The sequence below is a fragment of the Procambarus clarkii genome, chromosome 7 (genome assembly GCF_040958095.1).
Source record: "Procambarus clarkii isolate CNS0578487 chromosome 7, FALCON_Pclarkii_2.0, whole genome shotgun sequence".
NCBI classification, from domain to species: domain Eukaryota; kingdom Metazoa; phylum Arthropoda; class Malacostraca; order Decapoda; family Cambaridae; genus Procambarus; species Procambarus clarkii.
The window spans coordinates 17,241,481-17,261,250 of NC_091156.1; the positions used below are offsets into that span (position 1 = coordinate 17,241,481).

General features: G+C 40.3%; 1 protein-coding gene across 1 annotated transcript in view; it reads right to left on the minus strand.

Moving 5' to 3' along the window:
- Positions 1–14,334: 14,334 nt before the first annotated feature.
- Positions 14,335–19,770, minus strand: part of LOC123761363 (tudor domain-containing protein 5) — a 79,492-nt gene continuing 74,056 nt past the window's right edge. The window contains exon 15 of the mRNA XM_045747348.2: positions 14,335–14,433. Within this exon, the coding sequence (XP_045603304.2) occupies positions 14,335–14,433 (99 nt within the window). The remainder of the gene's footprint in view (positions 14,434–19,770) is intronic.

The following is a 19,770-nucleotide window of genomic DNA, read 5'->3' on the forward strand; positions in this document are numbered from 1 at the left end:
CCATGCTCCTGATTCATTCCTTCCCGGGTGGCCATTTAGAATTCATGGCAGTGAAGGTGGCCCTCTCCCATGGGTGGGACACCTATGGAGTTCTGTATAACCCCTGTCTACCGGTAACGAAGAAGGAACTAGAACACTATTTTGGTCAGATCACAGACACCTGCCTCGTCATGGGTGACTTTAACGCTCGGCACTCATCATGGCAACCTATGCTATCGGGTCGCCACCACAACACGGCTGGCCGAGCCCTGTTTCAGTTTCTCCTTGACTTCCCAGACCTCTCCTTACTGACGTCGCCAGGTTTGGGAACTCGGATAGACCCGCTAAATGGGCATACTTTAACGCTCGATCTTTGCATTGGAAGAGGCCCCTTCACGATGGTGCATTTATACCTGGTTAATACCTGGTTGATGGGGTTCTGGGAGTTCTTCTACTCCCCAAGCCCGGCCCGAGGCCAGGCTTGACTTGTGAGAGTTTGGTCCACTAGGCTGTTGCTTGGAGCGGCCCGCAGGCCCACATACCCACCACAGCCCGGTTGGTCCGACACTCCTTGGAGAAATAAATCTAGTTTCCTCTTGAAAATGTCCACGGTTGTTCCGGCAATATTTCTTATGCTTGCTGGGAGGACATTGAACAACCGCGGACCTCTGATGTTTATAGTGTTCTCTGATTGTGCCTATGGCACCTCTGCTCTTCACTGGATCTATTCTACATTTTCTTCCATATCGTTCACTCCAGTACGTTGTTATTTTACTGTGTAGATTTGGTACTTGGCCCTCCAGTATCTTCCAGGTGTATATTATATGATATCTCTCTCGTCTTCTTTCTAGTGAGTACATTTGGAGGGCTTTGAGACGATCCCAATAATTTAGGTGCTTTATTGCGTCTATGCGTGCCGTATATGTTCTCTGTATTCCCTCTATTTCAGCAATCTTTCCTGCTCTGAAGGGGGAAGTGAGTACTGAGCAGTACTCAAGACGGGACAACACAAGTGACTTGAAGAGTACAACCATTGTGATGGGATCCCTGGATTTGAAAGTTCTCGTAATCTATCCTATCATTTTTCTGGCTGTCGCAATATTTGCTTGGTTATGCTCCTTAAACGTTAGGTCGTCAGACATTATTATTCCCAAATCCTTTACATGCTGTTTTCCTACCATGGGTACATTTGATTGTGTTTTGTACTCTGTATTATGTTTAAGGTCCTCATTTTTACCGTACCTGAGTACCTGGAATTTATCACTGTTAAATAACATGTTATTTTCTGATGCCCAGTCGAAAACTTTATTAATATCAGTTTGAAGTTTTTCAATGTCTTCAGCCGAGGTAATTTTCATACGGATTTTTGTGTCATCTGCAAAGGATGATACGAAGCTGTGACTTGTATTTTTGTCTATATCTGATATGAGAATAAGGAAAAGCAGCGGTGCAAGGACTGTACCCTAAGGTACAGAGCTTTTAACTGCACTTGGACTAGATTTTATATGGTTGACCGTTACTCGCTGAGTCCTGTTTGACAGAAAACTGAGTATCCAGCGTTCTACTTTACCGGTTATTCCCATTGACTTCATTTTGTGTGCTATCACTCCATGGTCACATTTATCGAAAGCCTTTGCGAAGTCCGTGTATATCACATCAGCATTCTGTTTTTCTTCTAATGCCTCAGTGACTTTGTCGTAGTGCTCAAGTAGCTGTGAGAGGCACGATCTTCCCGCTCGAAATCCATGTTGGCCTGGGTTGTGAAGGTCATTGGTCTCCATGAAATTGGTGACCTGACTCCTAATCACTCTCTCAAATACTTTTATGATGTGCGATGTTAGTGCAACTGGTCTATAATTCTTTGCCAATGCTTTGCTCCCTCCCTTGTGTAGAGGGGCTATGTCTGCTACTTTAAGTGCATCTGGTATCTCCCCCGTGTCCAAGCTCTTCCTCCACACTATACTGAGTGCCTGTGCTACCGGCACTTTGCATTTCTTTATAAATATTGAATTCCATGAGTCTGGACCTGGGGCCGAGTGCATGGGCATGTTTTCAATTTCTCTTTCAAAATTTAGTGCGCTCGTGTTTATATCAGTTATATTTACAGGGGTTTGAATATCCCGCATAAAGAAATTGTCTGGATCTTCCACCTTCATGTTTATTGGAGTGCTAAACATGTCCTCATACTGCTTTTTTAGGATTTCACTAATTTCTTTGTCATCCTCCGTGTATGAACCTTCACTTGTACGAATAGGTCCAATACTGGCAGTGGTTTTTGCTTTTGATTTCGCATATGAGAAGAAATATTTTGGATTTTTCTTTATTTCCTGAATTGCTTTCTGTTCTAACTGCCTTTCTTCAGTTTCATATGAGTGTTTCAATTTCCGCTCGATTTCTTCAATCTCCCTATTTAAATTATTCCTTCTTTGACGGGAAATTCGTGTCTGCATAAGCAGTTCCGTTATTTTTTTCCTGCGTTTATAGTGTCGTCTGCGTTCTCTTTCTACGTTAGATCTCTTTCTGGCTTTCCTCAAAGGAACATGTTTCAGACAGACTTGATACGCTTCTGAAGTCAGTTTTTCTATTCCTTCTGTAGGACTTGTATTACTTAGAACAGTTCCCCATGGAATGTTTGTAAGTTCCCTGTTTATTATCTCCCAGTCTATCCTTTTATTATTAAAATTGAATTTACTGAATAGCCCCTCTCGCTTTATCAACGTTTTAGGTCTATTCTGAGTATTGATGGTCGTTTGCACTTCAATGAGCTTGTGATCTGAGTATGTGGTATCTGATATCGTAATGTCTCTGATAATGTCTTCATTGTTCGTAAAGACCAGATCTAGAATATTTTCATTTCTCGTTGGCTCCGATATCTGCTGATTGAGTGAAAATTTGTCACAGAATCTAAGTAGTTCTCTAATCTGTGGTTGGTTAGGTCCTGATAGATTTCCTGGTGTAATATTATTGTTTGCTATTTTCCACCTGAGACTAGGCAAGTTGAAGTCACCTAGGAAAATAATATCAGGTATCGGGTTCTCCAAATTATCAAGGCTATTCTCTATTTTGCTTATCTGTTCTGTGAATTCCTCAGCCGTTGCATCTGGCGGTTTGTATATTAGAATAATCACTAAATTTATTTTCTCTATTTTTAATCCCAGTACCTCTAGCACCTCATTTGTAACGTTTAGGAGCTCCGAGCATACAAGAGAGAGAGAGAAGATTAAGCCACCCAAAAGGTGGCTTGGGCATGAATAGCCCATAAGTGGTGGCCCTTTTGAGCCATTTCCAGTATCAATAGATGATACTGGAGATCTGTGGAGGTGCGACTGCACCCTGCGTGACGGGAGATGTCTCCCCGTGAGCTCCGAGCATACAAGGTCTTCCCTAATATACAGACCCACTCCTCCATGTGACCTAATTTTCCTATCACACCTGTATAGGTTATATCCTGGAATCCAGATCTCACTGTCCAACAATTCCCCTGCATGGGTTTCTGTGAAAGCTCCAAATACTGCATTTGACTCCGTGAGGAGGCCATTTATGAACTGTACTTTGTTGTTTGTTCTTGTTTTCAGTCCTTGTATGTTGGCAAAGATGAATGAGGTTACTCTATTAGTGATAGTTTGAATGGGAGACTTTTTCGGCAAGCCCATTATGCGTGGACATAATGAGTTTGTTCTGACCAGTACTGATTGTTGTAGGGCAGTTGTCTGTCGTAGTTGTAGTTCCCTTTCGGTGGGTAATTGTATCTGTAATTCTGGAATGCAAGTGGATCTGGCATCCAGTTCCGTACACTCTCCATGCTGCTCCTTTTGAATTCTCTGTCGGTCTGGTATAAAAAATTTATAGAGTTTCCTCCAAATTCATTATCCTGCTTGCCACTCTTTATGTAGCGTTCCGTGCCTTTTACGTGAAAGTGTGGGCAGCTGAGGTCATAGCATTTTCTGTCCTCCAGTGAGGTTTGGCACATGTCAGGATGGAAAAACCTACATATTGATTCAAATCGACACTCACCTTTCCTAAGCATATTTAAACATTTTTTGGGATGTTGGTAACTGCATTCTAATCCTTTCTTATTACCAGCATATCTATGTCTACATATGCCCTTTGCATAAAATTTGCATAAGTATGTCCTTCTGTTCTGAATTGCTCTATCGGGGACCGTTGTAGTGTCTGTACCTATCGAGCTGTCAGTGCTGTCTGGTACACTTTCTAGTTTACTGTCATCTACATCCTCGCCTACTGAGTCAGAGTTTACAACTTCCTGAGTTTCAGCCTCAGTTTCATCCCTGACTATAGCCTCCGCCTCTGGTATATTAGAATTGTTGTTGTTCCTTTCCCACTCCTTCTGGATGGCTGGTAGGCTTCCAATGAATGATGTTTTCCGATCATGCGTCATGTTATCCAGAAGGTTTTTTAGGATATTCCAAGCTGGTAGGTCATTTTTACACACCCAGAGCAAGTGGCCAGCTCCCAGTGCCGTAGTGTTACTCACTCCTGTACAAGCCGAATGGAATCTAGTGTTACAGATATAACATTCAATTCCCGTTACCTTCGTCTTTAAGGAGTTGTTACAGTGGCCACAAATTTGTTTATTTACTCCCATTTTGCCTTGTTTTGTTGTATATATCTATATATTTATAATATTATATGTATATTGTATATTTGTAACAATATATATGTTTATTTGTTCTACTGTATGGTCAGTACTTATCGCACGGTGGACCGGGTCATACCTGGGTAGTGATCACCTGCCCATCGTCATCTCCTTCGGGGGCACTGTTCGTCCTGCTCTGCCCTCCCGAAGATCCAATTTTTTTTTTTTTTTTTTTTTTTTTTTTTTTTTTTTTTTTTTTTTTTTTTTTTTTTTTTTTTTTTTTTTTTTTTTTTTTTTTTTTTTTTTTTTTTGAGATATATACAAGTGTTGTTACATTCTTGTACAGCCACTAGTACGCGTAGCGTTTCGGGCAAGTCCTTAATCCTATGGTCCCTGGAATACGATCCCCTGCCGCGAAGAATCGTTTTTTCATCCAAGTACACATTTTACTGTTGCGTTAAACAGAGGCTACAGTTAAGGAATTGCGCCCAGTAAATCCTCCCCGGCCAGGATACGAACCCATGACATAGCGCTCGCGGAACGCCAGGCGAGTGTCTTACCACTACACCACGGAGACTGTTAAGAGGGATCTTCTCGGAAGAGGGGTGGCTTGGCTATGAGGCGGATGACTGGTCGACCCTTCCCCCAGTTACTGCAGATCTGCATGGATCAGCGGATGCTCTCTCCGAGTCCCTCTTCAGTGTAAGCTCTTGGCATTTCAGGAGGACTAGTGGCCAGACCACCAATCCTTCCCGCCGTGGGGCACCGTGGTGGACTCCTGAATGTCGGCAGGCAGTGTAAGGACTGGCCACGTGCGTGGAATTCGTGGCGGCGCCACCCTACTCCACTACAGCGGCAGACCTTCCCCAGGGCGGACACCAGGTGTAGACGAACAGTCCTCCTTGCCAAACGCAAGGCCTAGGCTGATTACTGTGGCTCTCTCCGATTCGACTCCTCCTCTTTGGGAGCCTGGGCACTTCTTAAATTACATCATTATGGAGATACTCCCTGCAATACCTTCAGTCCTACCTTACTAAAAGGCTCCAGTATGTTTCTGTGAATAATTTCATTTCTCCGACACTACCTATAAACATCGGTGTTCCACAGGGCAGCATACTTGGCCCTCTACTCTTTCTCATATACATTAATGACCTTCCAAATGCCTCTCAACACCTCAAACCAATCTCATTTGCTGATGACACAACTTTCATTTTCTCCAGTCCTGCCCCTCTTGCTCTAAATGTCACTGTGAATACTGAACTAAATAAAGTCCATCTCTGACTAACTGCCAACAAACTCACCTTTAACATTGACAAAACTTTCTATATTTTGTTTGGTAATAAATCCTCAAATTAAATTAATCTAAGAATAAACAATATCCAAATTAGTAGTAAAGTTGATGGTAAATTCCTTGGTGTCCTCATCGATAACAAGCTGAATTTCCAGGGACACATTCTAAATATATCAAAAAAAGTTTCTAAAACTGTTGGCGTTCTTTCTAAGATCAGATATTATGTATCTCGCTCTGTCCTGGTGATGCCCTATTACTCTCTTATCTATCCTTATCTCAACTATGGTATTTGTGCTTGGGGTTCTACTACCCAAAATCATTTACGTCCTCTAATTACCGAACACAAAGCTGCTATTAGACCAATATCTAACTCTGGCCCCAGACAGCACTCGGTACCCTTACTCAAATCTCTGAATATGTTAGATATTAAGTCACTGCACATCTTCTCAAGTGTACTCTATATATTTAAAACTCTGAATTGTAATGTCAATCCTGACCTTCAACGCTTCCTAGAAGGTTGTAACAGAACTCATGGGCACCACACCAAATTTGTTTTTATAGAAACAAATACCAATTTGATATTCCAAGAGTACGACTTAATCAAACTAGAAATGCTCTACAAATCAAGGGACCCAGAATGTGGAATGACCTTCCCAGTCATGTTAAAGATTGTACCACTCTCAACCAGTTTAAGATGAAAACTAAGTGCTACCTAATTAACTCCATGTAACCTACCTTACCTCCTAAATGTCAACCCATGCCTTATTATTAAAAAAAAAAAAAATGCTGTTTGTTAACCAACTTCTATATTGGCTATTTTCTACCATGTTCCCCCTTTTTTTTTATCTTTTATTATTTTTTCCATTCAACACAATTTATACTTTAAGCTCAATTACTATTAAGTTTTAGTCTACCCCACCTCACCTTGCTCGAAACTCTATGCGTACTAGTGGCTTTAGGTATTGTATGTACTACCTCTATCTTTAAATCTAACAGAATGTTTGTACTGTAACGCTGCAACTATGTATGTACTGTTCCTAAATAAATTATTATTATTATTATTATTATTATTATTATTATTATTATTATTATTATTATTATCATCTCACTTCATCTATGATGGTATATACAATTTTCAGGAACATGTTCCCTTTGTCCTTTATTCCCCCTTCCTCTAATGATTTTGTTGTTTTGTTTTTATGCACCATTTCACTAGCTTCCCAGTACCTATCACCTTGTAGAAACAAGAATTTCTTTCTTATTTATTTCTGTTTCCATTTAGATGTTTCACTTTCTCGAGGTTTAATTTTAGTTTTTTTTTTGTGTTCCTTTACGAGGTGTTGTCTTAATGACCAAAGTTTCCCATCCTGATCATTCTGCAGTTTCCTGGCAAGTAAAGACATTTGGTTGTTTTAGAAATGAAACTTTTAGAATTCCCTAGGGAATCAAATGAATTCGAGTAACCGTTGAAGCTCTCATAAACCTTATCATGAAAAATTGGTAAGTCAATAGCTGATAGACGGACTTCTGTAACTTAATTAATAGGTGAGGTAGCGCCGCTTGTTGTCAGAACATTTTGATATATAGAGCTATTGTTTAATTGTTCCAATATTTGGATTAGCTTGTCCGGACGATCTTAGAGCTCGTCCTCATATTTTGCCGTTTGGGCGAGGAAATTGTCTAGTCGGTTTGCTCCTCGATGAGGCTTTGGACGTGTTTGTCATAACACGTGACGTTATGACAAGCACGTTATGGCCAAATTTGGACGTAATTTGAAATGAAATCGACTCACAAAAGTGACGTACTGTTCCGTTTTCTGTTTGAGTCGTCCGGCTTACTCGGCAAGCTAAGAAAAGGAAACTTTCCATTAACGTTTTTCATAAATTTTGAAACTTTATGAGAATTTCCTGCCCACCTAACCTATCAGAGGACCCTTAACTTACTGTTGTTGAAAAAAAAAATCCCAAATTTATTTTCATTTTTTTTTTCATTTTCAAATGACGTCCACATAAGGGGCATAACTGGCCGACCCCTCACAGTGTTCAAGAGAGAACTGGATAAGCACCTCCAAAGGATACCTGATCAACCAGGCTGTGACTCATACGTCAGGCTGCGAGCAGCCGCGTCCAACAGCCTGGTTGATCAGTCCAGCAACCAGGAGGCCTGGTCGACGGCCGGGCCGCGGGGACGCTAAGCCCCGGAAGCACCTCAAGGTAACCTCAAGGTATATTCGGCCATACGGGCAAACGGCCAAAAGCGACGTTATTTGTAAGAGGACAGGTTGACGAAGCATTTTGCAGTTTTCGTTTTGCCCCCCTCATGTGGCTTTTGAGTAGTTTAGGAGTCACAGTTGTTCATTGTGCTAACTTTCACAATTGTACAGTTGCCTGGTCACATGACCTTTGTGACACACTATATAGAGACCTATAGTACAACGTACTTGTTGTAGACATTTTGTCTCGTACTGAGATAAATTGTTTATCAAAGTGGTGTATAATTAGTGTATGTTGTGTGTTAATTTGAGTGATAAATCAGGACAGCTGCTAGGCTGAGCCCATTATGTGCCTCTGTAACCCTCTCCACTACTTCCCACAAGATAGGTATGGGGTGCATAATAAATGAGGAATACATTATCTAACATAATTTTAAGAAGTTTTTTGTTTATTATTATTTTTTATCACAGACGTATCCACACATTTACAATGGTAACCAACATATATATATACATTTTCATCTGTCCTCCATGGACAGGGCGAGAGATCTGTTAAACATATGGTTCAGGGATTTATTGAACAATCAACCACAGAAGGTGATTGTAGTGCTTTTAAAATGCTAATCTAACTTACAGACATAAATGCATAGATAGATAGATACACAGAGTTACGTCTGCCCTACATAAAATGTTCGACGTGTCTTTTACATAGTGTTATTAATGTGCATTTACAAAGGTGAAATGTAATTCTGATCAGCTTCCACATATACTTTATACACATACATACGCACACATATACATATATGTACATATATACATACTTACACATATACACACACACATACATATACATATATTTGTGTGGGCGAAATTTGTGTTTATTAATTATATTTGTGTTTCGGGTTTATGCCCGAAACGCTTTGCGTAATAGTGGCTTTAGGCATTGTATGTACTAGCTCTACCTATAAGTCAACCAATCCTTGTAAAAATTTATTGTATGTATGTACCTTACCTAAATAAAATTGTATTGTATTTATGGCTCTCCTACTCTGAGAGGGTAAGATAGCTGATAGAGAAACTAACGTGTTATTAAGCACTTAACCACTGAAGGTGATTAAGGTGCTTTTACAAGCTCAGGTTATACAGTTACATCACATACATACATTGTATAATTGATACATTACATGGTCAATCTTGGGTACAAGTCCAATAATATCATCAAGTGTTCCAGTACTCATATAGTAATTACACAGTTCAGCATACCTTAGCCCAGGAGGGCGAAAGTCAGTCAATATGGGACATTCTACAATATAATGTTCAAGTGAGTGCATGTTTTCTCTTTCACAAAGTTGACACATTGTGTACTCTACATTTGGGTTTTGAGAAAGCTGCCAGATACGTCTATTGAATTGAAATTGAAATTGAAATAAGTTTATTGAGGTAAAATACACACAAAGGGATGAGGTAGCTCAAGCTATTCTCACCCCGTTCAGTACAACGTGTTAGTACATACATAGACACACATCACAAACAATAAACCTGTTACCAAACATTCTGAGAGATAAACATGTACATTTCCTCCTTCACAAGTAGTATGGTATCAGACGTACACAAATACTTTTATGACCTAGTTATACGGATAATTCAACAAAATATTACAGTCTTGGTGCAAAATTCTTATATCTCTCAAGAATATCATCAACCTTTCCTTTGTGACACATCCAGGCTATTTGCTCAGGAACAGTCCTTATCTCAGTGTTTCTATATACATTAATCAACGGACAATCAAGAACATAATGGGCCAGGGTGTGAGACCTTAACATACCACATAGTTTACACTTCGTGTCATTATCATGAACGCCTATCCCATATTCCCAGTAATATTTGTACCCAAGCCTGAGCCGCATGTACACAGAGTCACTCCAAGCATTTCTCCTTTTACCATAAGTGAAATGGGTGTTTTGACTCACATACATGTAGTGTTGCATGGTTAGACTTCTCTCATACATTATCCCTCTCCTCTCCACTCCTGCCTGTGCCTGAATATTTCTGATTTTGCTTCTTATTTGTCTCATTGTGAATTCACATTCAATGTCAATTTGTGGTTTTGATGTGGCACGTTTGGCCAAGTCATCCGCCACCTCGTTGAGCACTATTCCAACATGAGATGGAATCCACATGAATTTCACACTATGACCTTTCAGCTGTATCTCAGCTATTCTTCTCTTACAATCCTCAACTATAGACATGAAGACTGGGTTTCGACTGTTTAAGGACTCCAGTGCTCCTCGGCTATCGACAAATACAAAAACATTTTTGTCGTCATGACGTACTTCCTCCAAACACGCCAGAATGGTCTGCAGTTCAGCTTGTGTGGATGATATATAATTACTAAGCCGGAGTTCAATTATCCTGTCCACAGTCCCAAACTCCGTATATTCCCTTATTAGGACACCACACCCTGCCCTGCCATCCTCCGCCACCGACCCGTCGCAATATACATGTAAACTGTTGCCTCTTGGTAACCTGGATATCATGCTTCCATACAAACACCGTAATTGTCCCGGTTCATGATGAATCTTTTTCACATTGAGGGTACAATTTCGACGTCTATTTTCTGTACTTTCCAGGGAGCAGACATATTACACTGTCGAGAGGGTTTACAGCAGTCAAGTAGATACGTCTATATTCCAGGCGTATTCTGGCCACTATAACATCACATTGCCAGGTTCTTGTTCTATTAGTCCCATATGTGAATGTCTCCTCACGATATCTATCTATGTGCAGGGCAAACATATAACTTGTGACACTAGCTCTCCACATATGTCAGTTGCTTAATTTAGAACCTGTACTTGAGGTCGATCTCGAACCCATTGTTGATGTGATGACTTATATTGAATTTTGTAACTAGCTCATCAAGATTGTAACTTGCTTAGCTAAATGAATTGTGGGGTTCAGTCCCTGAGCCCATTATGTGCCCTCTGTAACCCCTTTCCACTACCGCCCACAAGATGGGTATGGGGTGCATAATAAATGAACTAAACTAAAACGATATCTATCATAATATTTAATGCTACAACTTTCAGGTCTTTGTGAATTTGTTAGGTCGGTGAGAATTTTTTCTAGCAATATTAAAAACTTCTCTCTAATGTACAACTATATAAACCTTTTACCTGATTTACCTGAGGGCCACTAACCCTAGTGGCCTCGACGAGGACAGGAAGGTGGCGGCTTGTCAAAGGTCCCCCCCATTCGCCCTGTGATATTTTCTAGCTGTATTTTAAAACCCAGAAGAGTTTTGGCGTTTACAGATTCGGCGGGTAGGCACTTCCTCGGGTTTACAAATCTATGGGTGAAAAAGCATCTCCGGTTCTCTCTCATACATTGTAGCTTGTTGAGCTTGAACCTGTTTGCTCCTCGTTCGTGTTACATATGACCTTTTGAAGAAACTATCCGGATTGACATCCTCCAAATTGTTTAGTATTTTGAAGGTTTCGATAAGATCTGCCCTGTCATGCCTGGTCTGCAGTGTTGTTAGCCCTGAGGCCCTCAACCGTTCCTGATACGAGAGACGACTAAGCTCTGGCGTGATTTTTGTTGCCCGGTGTTGCACCTTCTCCAGAGCAGCTGTATTTCTGAAGATGAGGTCTCCATGCCTGGATGCAACAATCCAGGTGGGGGCGCACCAGACACTTATACAATTGAACGACTACTTTCATTTCCTTGAAGGTAAAGGTACGCTTCATTATGCCCAGGGTTTGGTTAGCTTTTTTACTGCCGCTCCAACTTGTTGTGCAACTTTTAGTTAATGATGGATTCTAACTCCAAGGTTTTCTTCATCTATCTGTTGTAAGGTAGTACTGTTAATTTGGCAGTTATGACGTGGATTGTTATGCCCCATATGTAAGATCTTGCATTTATCAACATTTGCCAATTTACCAAAAAACACTTGCCAGTCATCTGACCATTTATGGAGTTCATGTAGATCTCTTTGTAAGGTCTCAATTTCTGTGCAGGAAGAAAAGCTCACGCTTAGAATTGGGTACTTATTTATTATATATATATAAATTTATAAATATTACATTTACAAATATTAATTTCACTACAGCAGCCTGTAGAATGTACAAAGACAATATATGTACACAGACCACAAGTGTGAGACATAATAACTGGCTCAGCTCCACACATGTAGAGTTAGCTGCACTACAACTTGCCACTAACGCACTGAAGAACATGGAGGAGTAATTTTCTGTGATTCAAAGTCAGCTCTTCAGGCCCTTAAAAACCCAACATGCAAAATAGACACTAGGACTGTTGTAACATCCACTATAAACAACATTATTAATGTAAAGAGCAAGAGTTTCAGTCTCATTTGTATAGATACCATCTCACACAGGTGTCCAACATGATGACACAGACAAGGCAGCTAAAACTGCATGTGATAAGCCTGAAATTGAGTGGATATGGGCATTCCAATTTATGCTGTAAAAGCCCCAATATATCAGGAAATTAAGGAAGACAGAAGAGCAGTTACTGACACACAAAGGCCAGAAAGCACAAGTTACGTCACACAGCTCTTTATAAAGAGCCATGACATGTTTAGAACCGAGAATTATATGTACGGGCAGCATAAACCATCCTCTAGACAGTGTGATATTGTAATTGCCAGAATTAGGCTTGGGATATCAATATCTATGGCAGGTGGCTGCAGGTAATGAACCTCCCAATGGTGAACATTCAAATGTAAACTATGTGAACAAGAGCTGGGACATACTCTCCAACACTATATCTGTGATTGCCCTGTTATCAGTGACTTCAGACCTAATGGTATGAGGTACTTTGAGCTCTGTAATTACTTCATACACTCAGAAATGTTGGAAGATATTCTTGTGCTGCACCAGAATTTGCTACTGGAGGCTAATAGATCAATCAGTCTTACATTTTATGTTCTCACCTGGTTTTGTCAGAGTTGATTTGTTTTTTGTATTGAGGCAGGTATTTTGTCCCCTGATTCCTTGTATGATGATGTGATACATGGAAGGTTGTAACTAGCTCATCAAGATTGTAACTTGCCTTAGCTAAATGAATTGTAGGGTTCAGTCCCTGAGCCATTATGTGCCTCTGTAACCCTTTCCACTACCGCCCACAACATGGGTATGGGGTGCATAATAAATGAACTAAACTAAGAGATGGTAATATTAGATGAACTTATAGCTAGTTTTTGATCTACACTGATCAAAATCGCTGTTGATCCTATTATATCTTTCATGTAGAATAGGGTAGCAGCACATGCCTGTGTATATTTAAGCTCGTTAATAATAATAAAAAATATGGTATTATTACACTCCTGCAAAGCCACTAACGCACATAGCGTTTCAGGCAGGTCCTTAATCTAACATATCAGGTAAGGTGAAAGGAAACATTGTAGCAAGGTTTCATACACACAAATACTACGCTATAAAGTGTGGGAGCGGGAAGTATAAGATACAGTGTGAATTTGAGCCGTCAAGGTCACACTATACACATACTAGGTGGACACTTAGTGGTGGAGGCGGCGGCGTGAGCCAGCTGATCCACACCACCACACACATTGCGTCATCTCCAGGTATCAACGCTAACTAACCAAAACATTCTCTCTCTTATACAAATATAAAGGTAGAAAAGCTATTTACTATATTTTTTGCTTGAAATATCTTTATGAATTCAGTAACTTTCATCAATTACATTGTAAGGTTACAGATGGAGCTGATGCAATAGGGAAGGTGTATTGCGATGCGCGCGGTGCACTGCGTACTTGTGCAGAGGGGCACCCTTGCTCTATACTCACCTAGTTGTACTCCTCTAGTTGTGCCTGCGAGGGTTGAGCTTCGGCTCTTTGGTCCCGCCTTTCAACTGTCAACACCTTGCTGTACAGGTTCCTGAGCCTACTGGGATCTATCGTATCTTCAATTGAAACAGTGTATGGAGTCAGCCTCCAACACATCACTGTCTAATGCATTCCATTTATTAACTACATTGACACTGAAACAATTCTGTGTAATGTCTCTCTGGCTGATTTCGGAACTAAATTTCCACCTGTGTCCCTTTGTTCGTGTCCCACCCATGCTAAATAGTTGTCTTTGTCCACACTGTCAATTCCTCTGAGATCATGTCTCCCCTTACTCCTCTGTCTTCCAGGAACGCGATGTTTAATTCCCGTAGCCATTCCTCGCAACTCACAGTGTGGTCACTGACCACTGTGACCACTGGCGGTGGTCACGGTGTGGTCACAGTCGTCACAATTGTATGAAAATCTGTGTCATCCTGGAGTGTTTCGTATGGCTCATTTTGTCCGATGTCGAAATCTGCGTTATTCTGTGGAAGAAGTGAAAAAATGAACTAATTCTTGCTCTACATGCTCTGATCATAGACCTCAGTTTTACAAGTTTGACTCTGGACATTTGATTAAAGCTGCTCAACCATTTGAAAGACTCAACATATAGATTTTAAAGGACCACTTCCATCACAATCAAGGAATAAATATACACTTACTGTTGTAGATAATTTTTCTAGATTCCCTTGCTAGGGTATGACTACTGGTACAGTAATTCAGTACCTGGGGCAGTTGTTCGCAATCTCTGGTATCCCTGCGTATATACACTCTGATAGGGGGAACCTCCTTTATGTCTGAGGAGTTAAAGGATCTTACTAAAAAAGGGGGTAGCAACTGGTAGTACGACTCCTTACAACCCAAGAGGAAATGGCCAGGCTGAGAAGTACAATGAGATTATTTGGTAGACAGTGCTGCTAGCTCTTAGGACGAGAGGCTTAGATGTATCCCAATGGTAAGTTGTTCTTCCTGATACTCTCCACTCTATTCGATCACTGTTGTGCACCTCTACAAGTTGTACAACACGTGAACGATTCTTCCAGCATTCTAGAATCTAAATTCAAATTTTTATTCAGGTAAAAGTACATACATAGAAGATGAATTTCAAACATAATGTTGGATTTATAGACAGAGCTAGTACATACAATACCTAAAGCCACTATTACGCACAGCGTTTCGGGCACGATGTGGGAAAAAACCCACTTAGATTAAAACTTAATAGTAATTGAGATTAAAGTATAAATTGTGTTGAAAAAAAGGAATAAAAAAAGTGGAGGAGGGAGGGGGGGGGAAACATGGCAGAAATTAGTAATTATACAAGTTAGTCAACAAACAGCATTGTTTAAAATAGCAAGACATGGGTAGACATTTAAGGGGTAAGGTAGGTTACATGGAGTTAATTAGGTAGTACTTAGTTTTTATCTTAAACTGGTTGAGAGAGGTACAACCTTTGACATGATTGGGAAGGTCATTCCACATTCTGGGTCCCTTGATTTGTAGAGCATTTCTAGTTTGATTAAGTCGTACTCTTGGAATATCAAATAGGTATTTGTTTCTTGGAATATCAAATAGGTATTTGTTTCTGGTGTGATGCCCATGGGTTCTGTTACAACCTTCTAGAAAGCGTTTAAGGTCAGGATTGACATTACAGTTCAGAGTTTTAAATATATAGAGCACGCTTGAGAGGATGTGCAGTGACTTAATATCTAAAATATTCAGAGATTTGAGTAAGGGTACCGAGTGCTGTCTTGGGCCAGAGTTAGATATTGTCCTAATAGCAGCTTTGTGTTGAGTAATTAGAGGACGTAGATGGTTTTGGGGAGTAGAACCCCAAGCACAAATACCATAATTGAGATAAGGATAGATGAGAGAGTAATAGAGCGTCACCAGGGCAGGGCGAGGTGCATAATATCTGATCTTAGAAAGAATGCCAACAGTTTTAAAAACTTTTTTTTGCTATATTTAGAATGTGTCCCTGGAAATTCAGCTTGTTATCGATGAGGACACCAAGGAATTTGCCATCTACTTTGTTACTAATTTGGATATTGTTTACTCTTAGATTAATTTGATTTCAGGATTTATTACCAAACAAAATATAGAAAGTTTTGTCAATGTTAAGGGTGAGTTTGGTAGCAGTTAGCCAAAGATGGACTTTATTTAGTTCAGTATTCACAGTGACATTTAGAGCAAGAGGGGCAGGACTGGAGAAAATGAAGGTTGTGTAGTCAGCAAATAAGATTGGTTTGAGGTGTTGAGAGGCATTTGGAAGGTCATTAATGTAGATGAGAAAGAGGAGAGGGCCAAGTATGCTGCCCTGTGGAACAGCAATGTTGATGGGCAGGGAGGGAACAATGGAATTATTCACAGACACATACTGGAGCCTGTCATTAAGTTAAGACTGAAGGTATTGCAGGGAGTGACCTCTGACCCCCTTAATGATGTAATTAGGGCTGGCAATTGCATAAATGGAATATGGCCCGTTGTACAGCCTAGTAATAAACCTATTAGCCTTACCTACTGAAGCGCCATATAAGATGTTTACTGATTTAGAAAAGTCGGCTTGCAGTTCACCCTTAACTGATTATATAAAGAATACGTGGTTGTGCAACAGTGTGTGGGCAGTGGGAAACTACATTCAGACGACTGGTGAGGACCAATAATGACGTAGAAAGATGGCACCAACGTCTGATCAAAAGGCAGTGAGGGACAACTTGGCTTTACATATTTTAATTCCACTTCTATACCGTGAGGCGTCCCTGGTAACCTTGCAATACCAACTGGTTGCAGAACAAAAGCTTAAGTCGAGTCGCCGCAAGGGCAATAAAGAGAAACAGGAACATTTGTGGAAGCTTTGGGACCGTTACGAGAAAAATCAGATAAGCACCTCACAGTTCCTCAAGGAATGTTGGCGTTTTATCCCAGGAAGTTCCTGAACAACAAGAAGTATGATCTATCAACATTTGTCTTTTAGCTGATGAATGTATTAACTGTGTAGACTCCACACTATTAACACTAACTCTTCTGTTAACCTGTAATATAAAATAATATTGACAATTATTGTTGCTATTAAACAAAATTCATACCTCCAATGTTAAACAATATAATTTAAATGCTATAGAAGTTGCAGTGCAGGCAGCCTGTTTTTTTGGTTGTTATTTTACTTAAATTAGTTGTAAATGATACTGTACAAATATCCACCTTGGTCTGATTAAGACCGTTTATGACCATGTAATATATTTTTTGCGCCACCACTCACAGATGTGTATTAGTGGCTTTAGGCATTGTATGCACTAGCTCTTTCTAGGAATCCAACATTATGTTTGTAACTCATCTTGCATGTATGTATGTGCTTTTATCTGAATAAACATTTTATTTTATTTTATTTGAGATTGAGTATGGGGTGTACAATAAATAGGCCGCCTTCGGCGGCGAACACCGATCAAGTGTTTTTTGCAAAACACTTGCAAAAACCGATTATTTACAAATTGTACCCCTCAATGGGTTTAGGACCTGAACAAAGAGATTCATTAAGCTAAGCCATTTACATTTGCTAGGATCTATAGTTGCAAACAGTCATGCAATGGATTAATATCTATTTGTGTTATTTACATGTACAAAACCTTGTTTCTGAATGTGTTTCAAATTCACACTGTATAATAATAAATAAATAAATGTTTATTGAGGTAAGGCACATACATACAAGAGATTTTACAAAAATTGATAGATTTAAAGATAGAGCTAGTACATACAATGCCTAAAGCCACTATTACGCAGAGCGTTTCGGTCAGGAAAAACCTTGTGTCTGGTGCTATTCACTCCCCCAATAATAGTACTTGACATGCCACTTCACCAGTGTAATTATTTCCGTTAATTTATATTGCAGTTATTATGTTGAACTCAAATTTTGCTACAATGTACTTCTTGGCAAACTTATCTGTTGAGCCTATAAGGACCTGCCCGACATCTGCTGCATGAAGCGAGGAGGACGTGTTGCTCCACATCTTCGTGTTTGCACGTGGCTGCTGCAGCTAGATGTTGTGAATTTGTTCTAGACTGATGCAGTGATACAGTGCCTTTGTGTATCGAGGAAATGGCTGAGGCGGTCTGCCTAGGTGATGGACGATCCTGCACTGGGCCTGGAGAGTGTGAGAGTGAGGATGACAGACAGGATGATACCAGGCCGTATCAAGCAGTAGTTTTAGTTTAGTTCATTTATGCACCCCATACCCATCTTGTGGGCGGTAGTGGAAAGGGTTACAGAGGCACATAATGGGCTCAGGGACTGAACCCCACAATTCATTTAGCTAAGCAAGTTACAATCTTGATGAGCTAGTTACAAAATTCAATATAAGTCGTCACATCAACAATGCGTTCGAGATCGACCTCAAGTACAGGTTCTAAATTAAGCAACTGACATATGTGGAGAGCTAGTGTCAAAATTTATATGTTTGTCCTGCACACCGCCCCCCATCCAGTGCGCAGCGGTGGATAGGTTACAATCACTCAGTTACTACCTACAGTTAGCAAACTGGGGATATTTGGCTAAAATTTCTGGTAGCAGATCATTTTGAATGAAATATTTACACATCGCTGGAACATTGGTTATAGAATTGTTTCTAAATTCACGTATCTTTTCGCACTCCATAGAATTGTCTCTAAATTCACGTATCTTTTCGCACTCCATCACATAGTGACGGACGGTGTGCGAATAATTTTGTTGACACAGTTTACATTTGGTCAGGTCTACATCAGCAGATAATGACAATTCCCAGAGGTACTTGTAACCGAGTCTAAGCCGAGCAGTAGTAACATCTAGAAGTCTGCTGATTTTATTGGATGAATCATAGATGTGTGGCTCCTCTTGCATGATAGTATGATGATAGATGGAATTACTGGTGTCAATTTCACTTTGCCTCAGATCTACAAGATCTTGTTGAAGTTCTCGGTGTACTGCTGCTCTCAGATTGCTCATTGACAATCCAAGGTTACACTCAACGGCTCCTTTAAAGGCAGATTCTTTGGCTAACTTATCAGCTCTATCATGCATTCGGAGGCCAACATGAGATGGAGACCACATGAAATGGACTCTGTTACCATCCTTAATAATTTTGTTGTATTTGTGTCTAGCTTCGGACACGAGCATGTTACAGTTATGTCTTAAAGAGTTGAGAGCATTTAAGGATGATAAGGAGTCACTTACAATTAATGTATCAAGTTTGGAGACTTGTACACATTTCAGTGCAAGGAGCAAGGCAAATAGTTCAGTCTGAAGGGTAGAGGCCCAGTTGTTTATACGGACTCCCCACTCAAAGTACAAGCCATCGCCCCTTGTCAGAACAACTGCACTTCCAGCTGCACCCGTGGTGCGGTGTAGGGAACCATCAGTGTATATGATTTGAGAGAGAGAATGCTCTGTGGACAGAGGATCAATATGGCTTAAGGCGTTGAGCTTTGCTTCAAGACGAAGCTTGGGCTGATCTCTAATTTGCTTCTTGGGTGGAAAGGGAGGGATTAAAACTGGAAAGGGTGTAACCTCCCACGATGCAGGAAAGTGCCGTTATTGTTTCTCATGGTACAAATCATGAACCTGATACATTCTGAGTTGAGTTCCAGTTTTTGTTATCCATTTTGAACAATGCTGATCTTCAATAAAGAAATTCTGGAAGGCTTCTGTGCAAGGATTAGGATGAGTTAGCCTAAGCATTTTTTTACCAATTTGATAGTTAATTTCAGTAACACGATCAACAACGCTCGGAATATTTAGTTCCTTTCTCATATTAAGTATCTTTGTGGTACGAGGGCACCCAAGGATTATCCTCAAA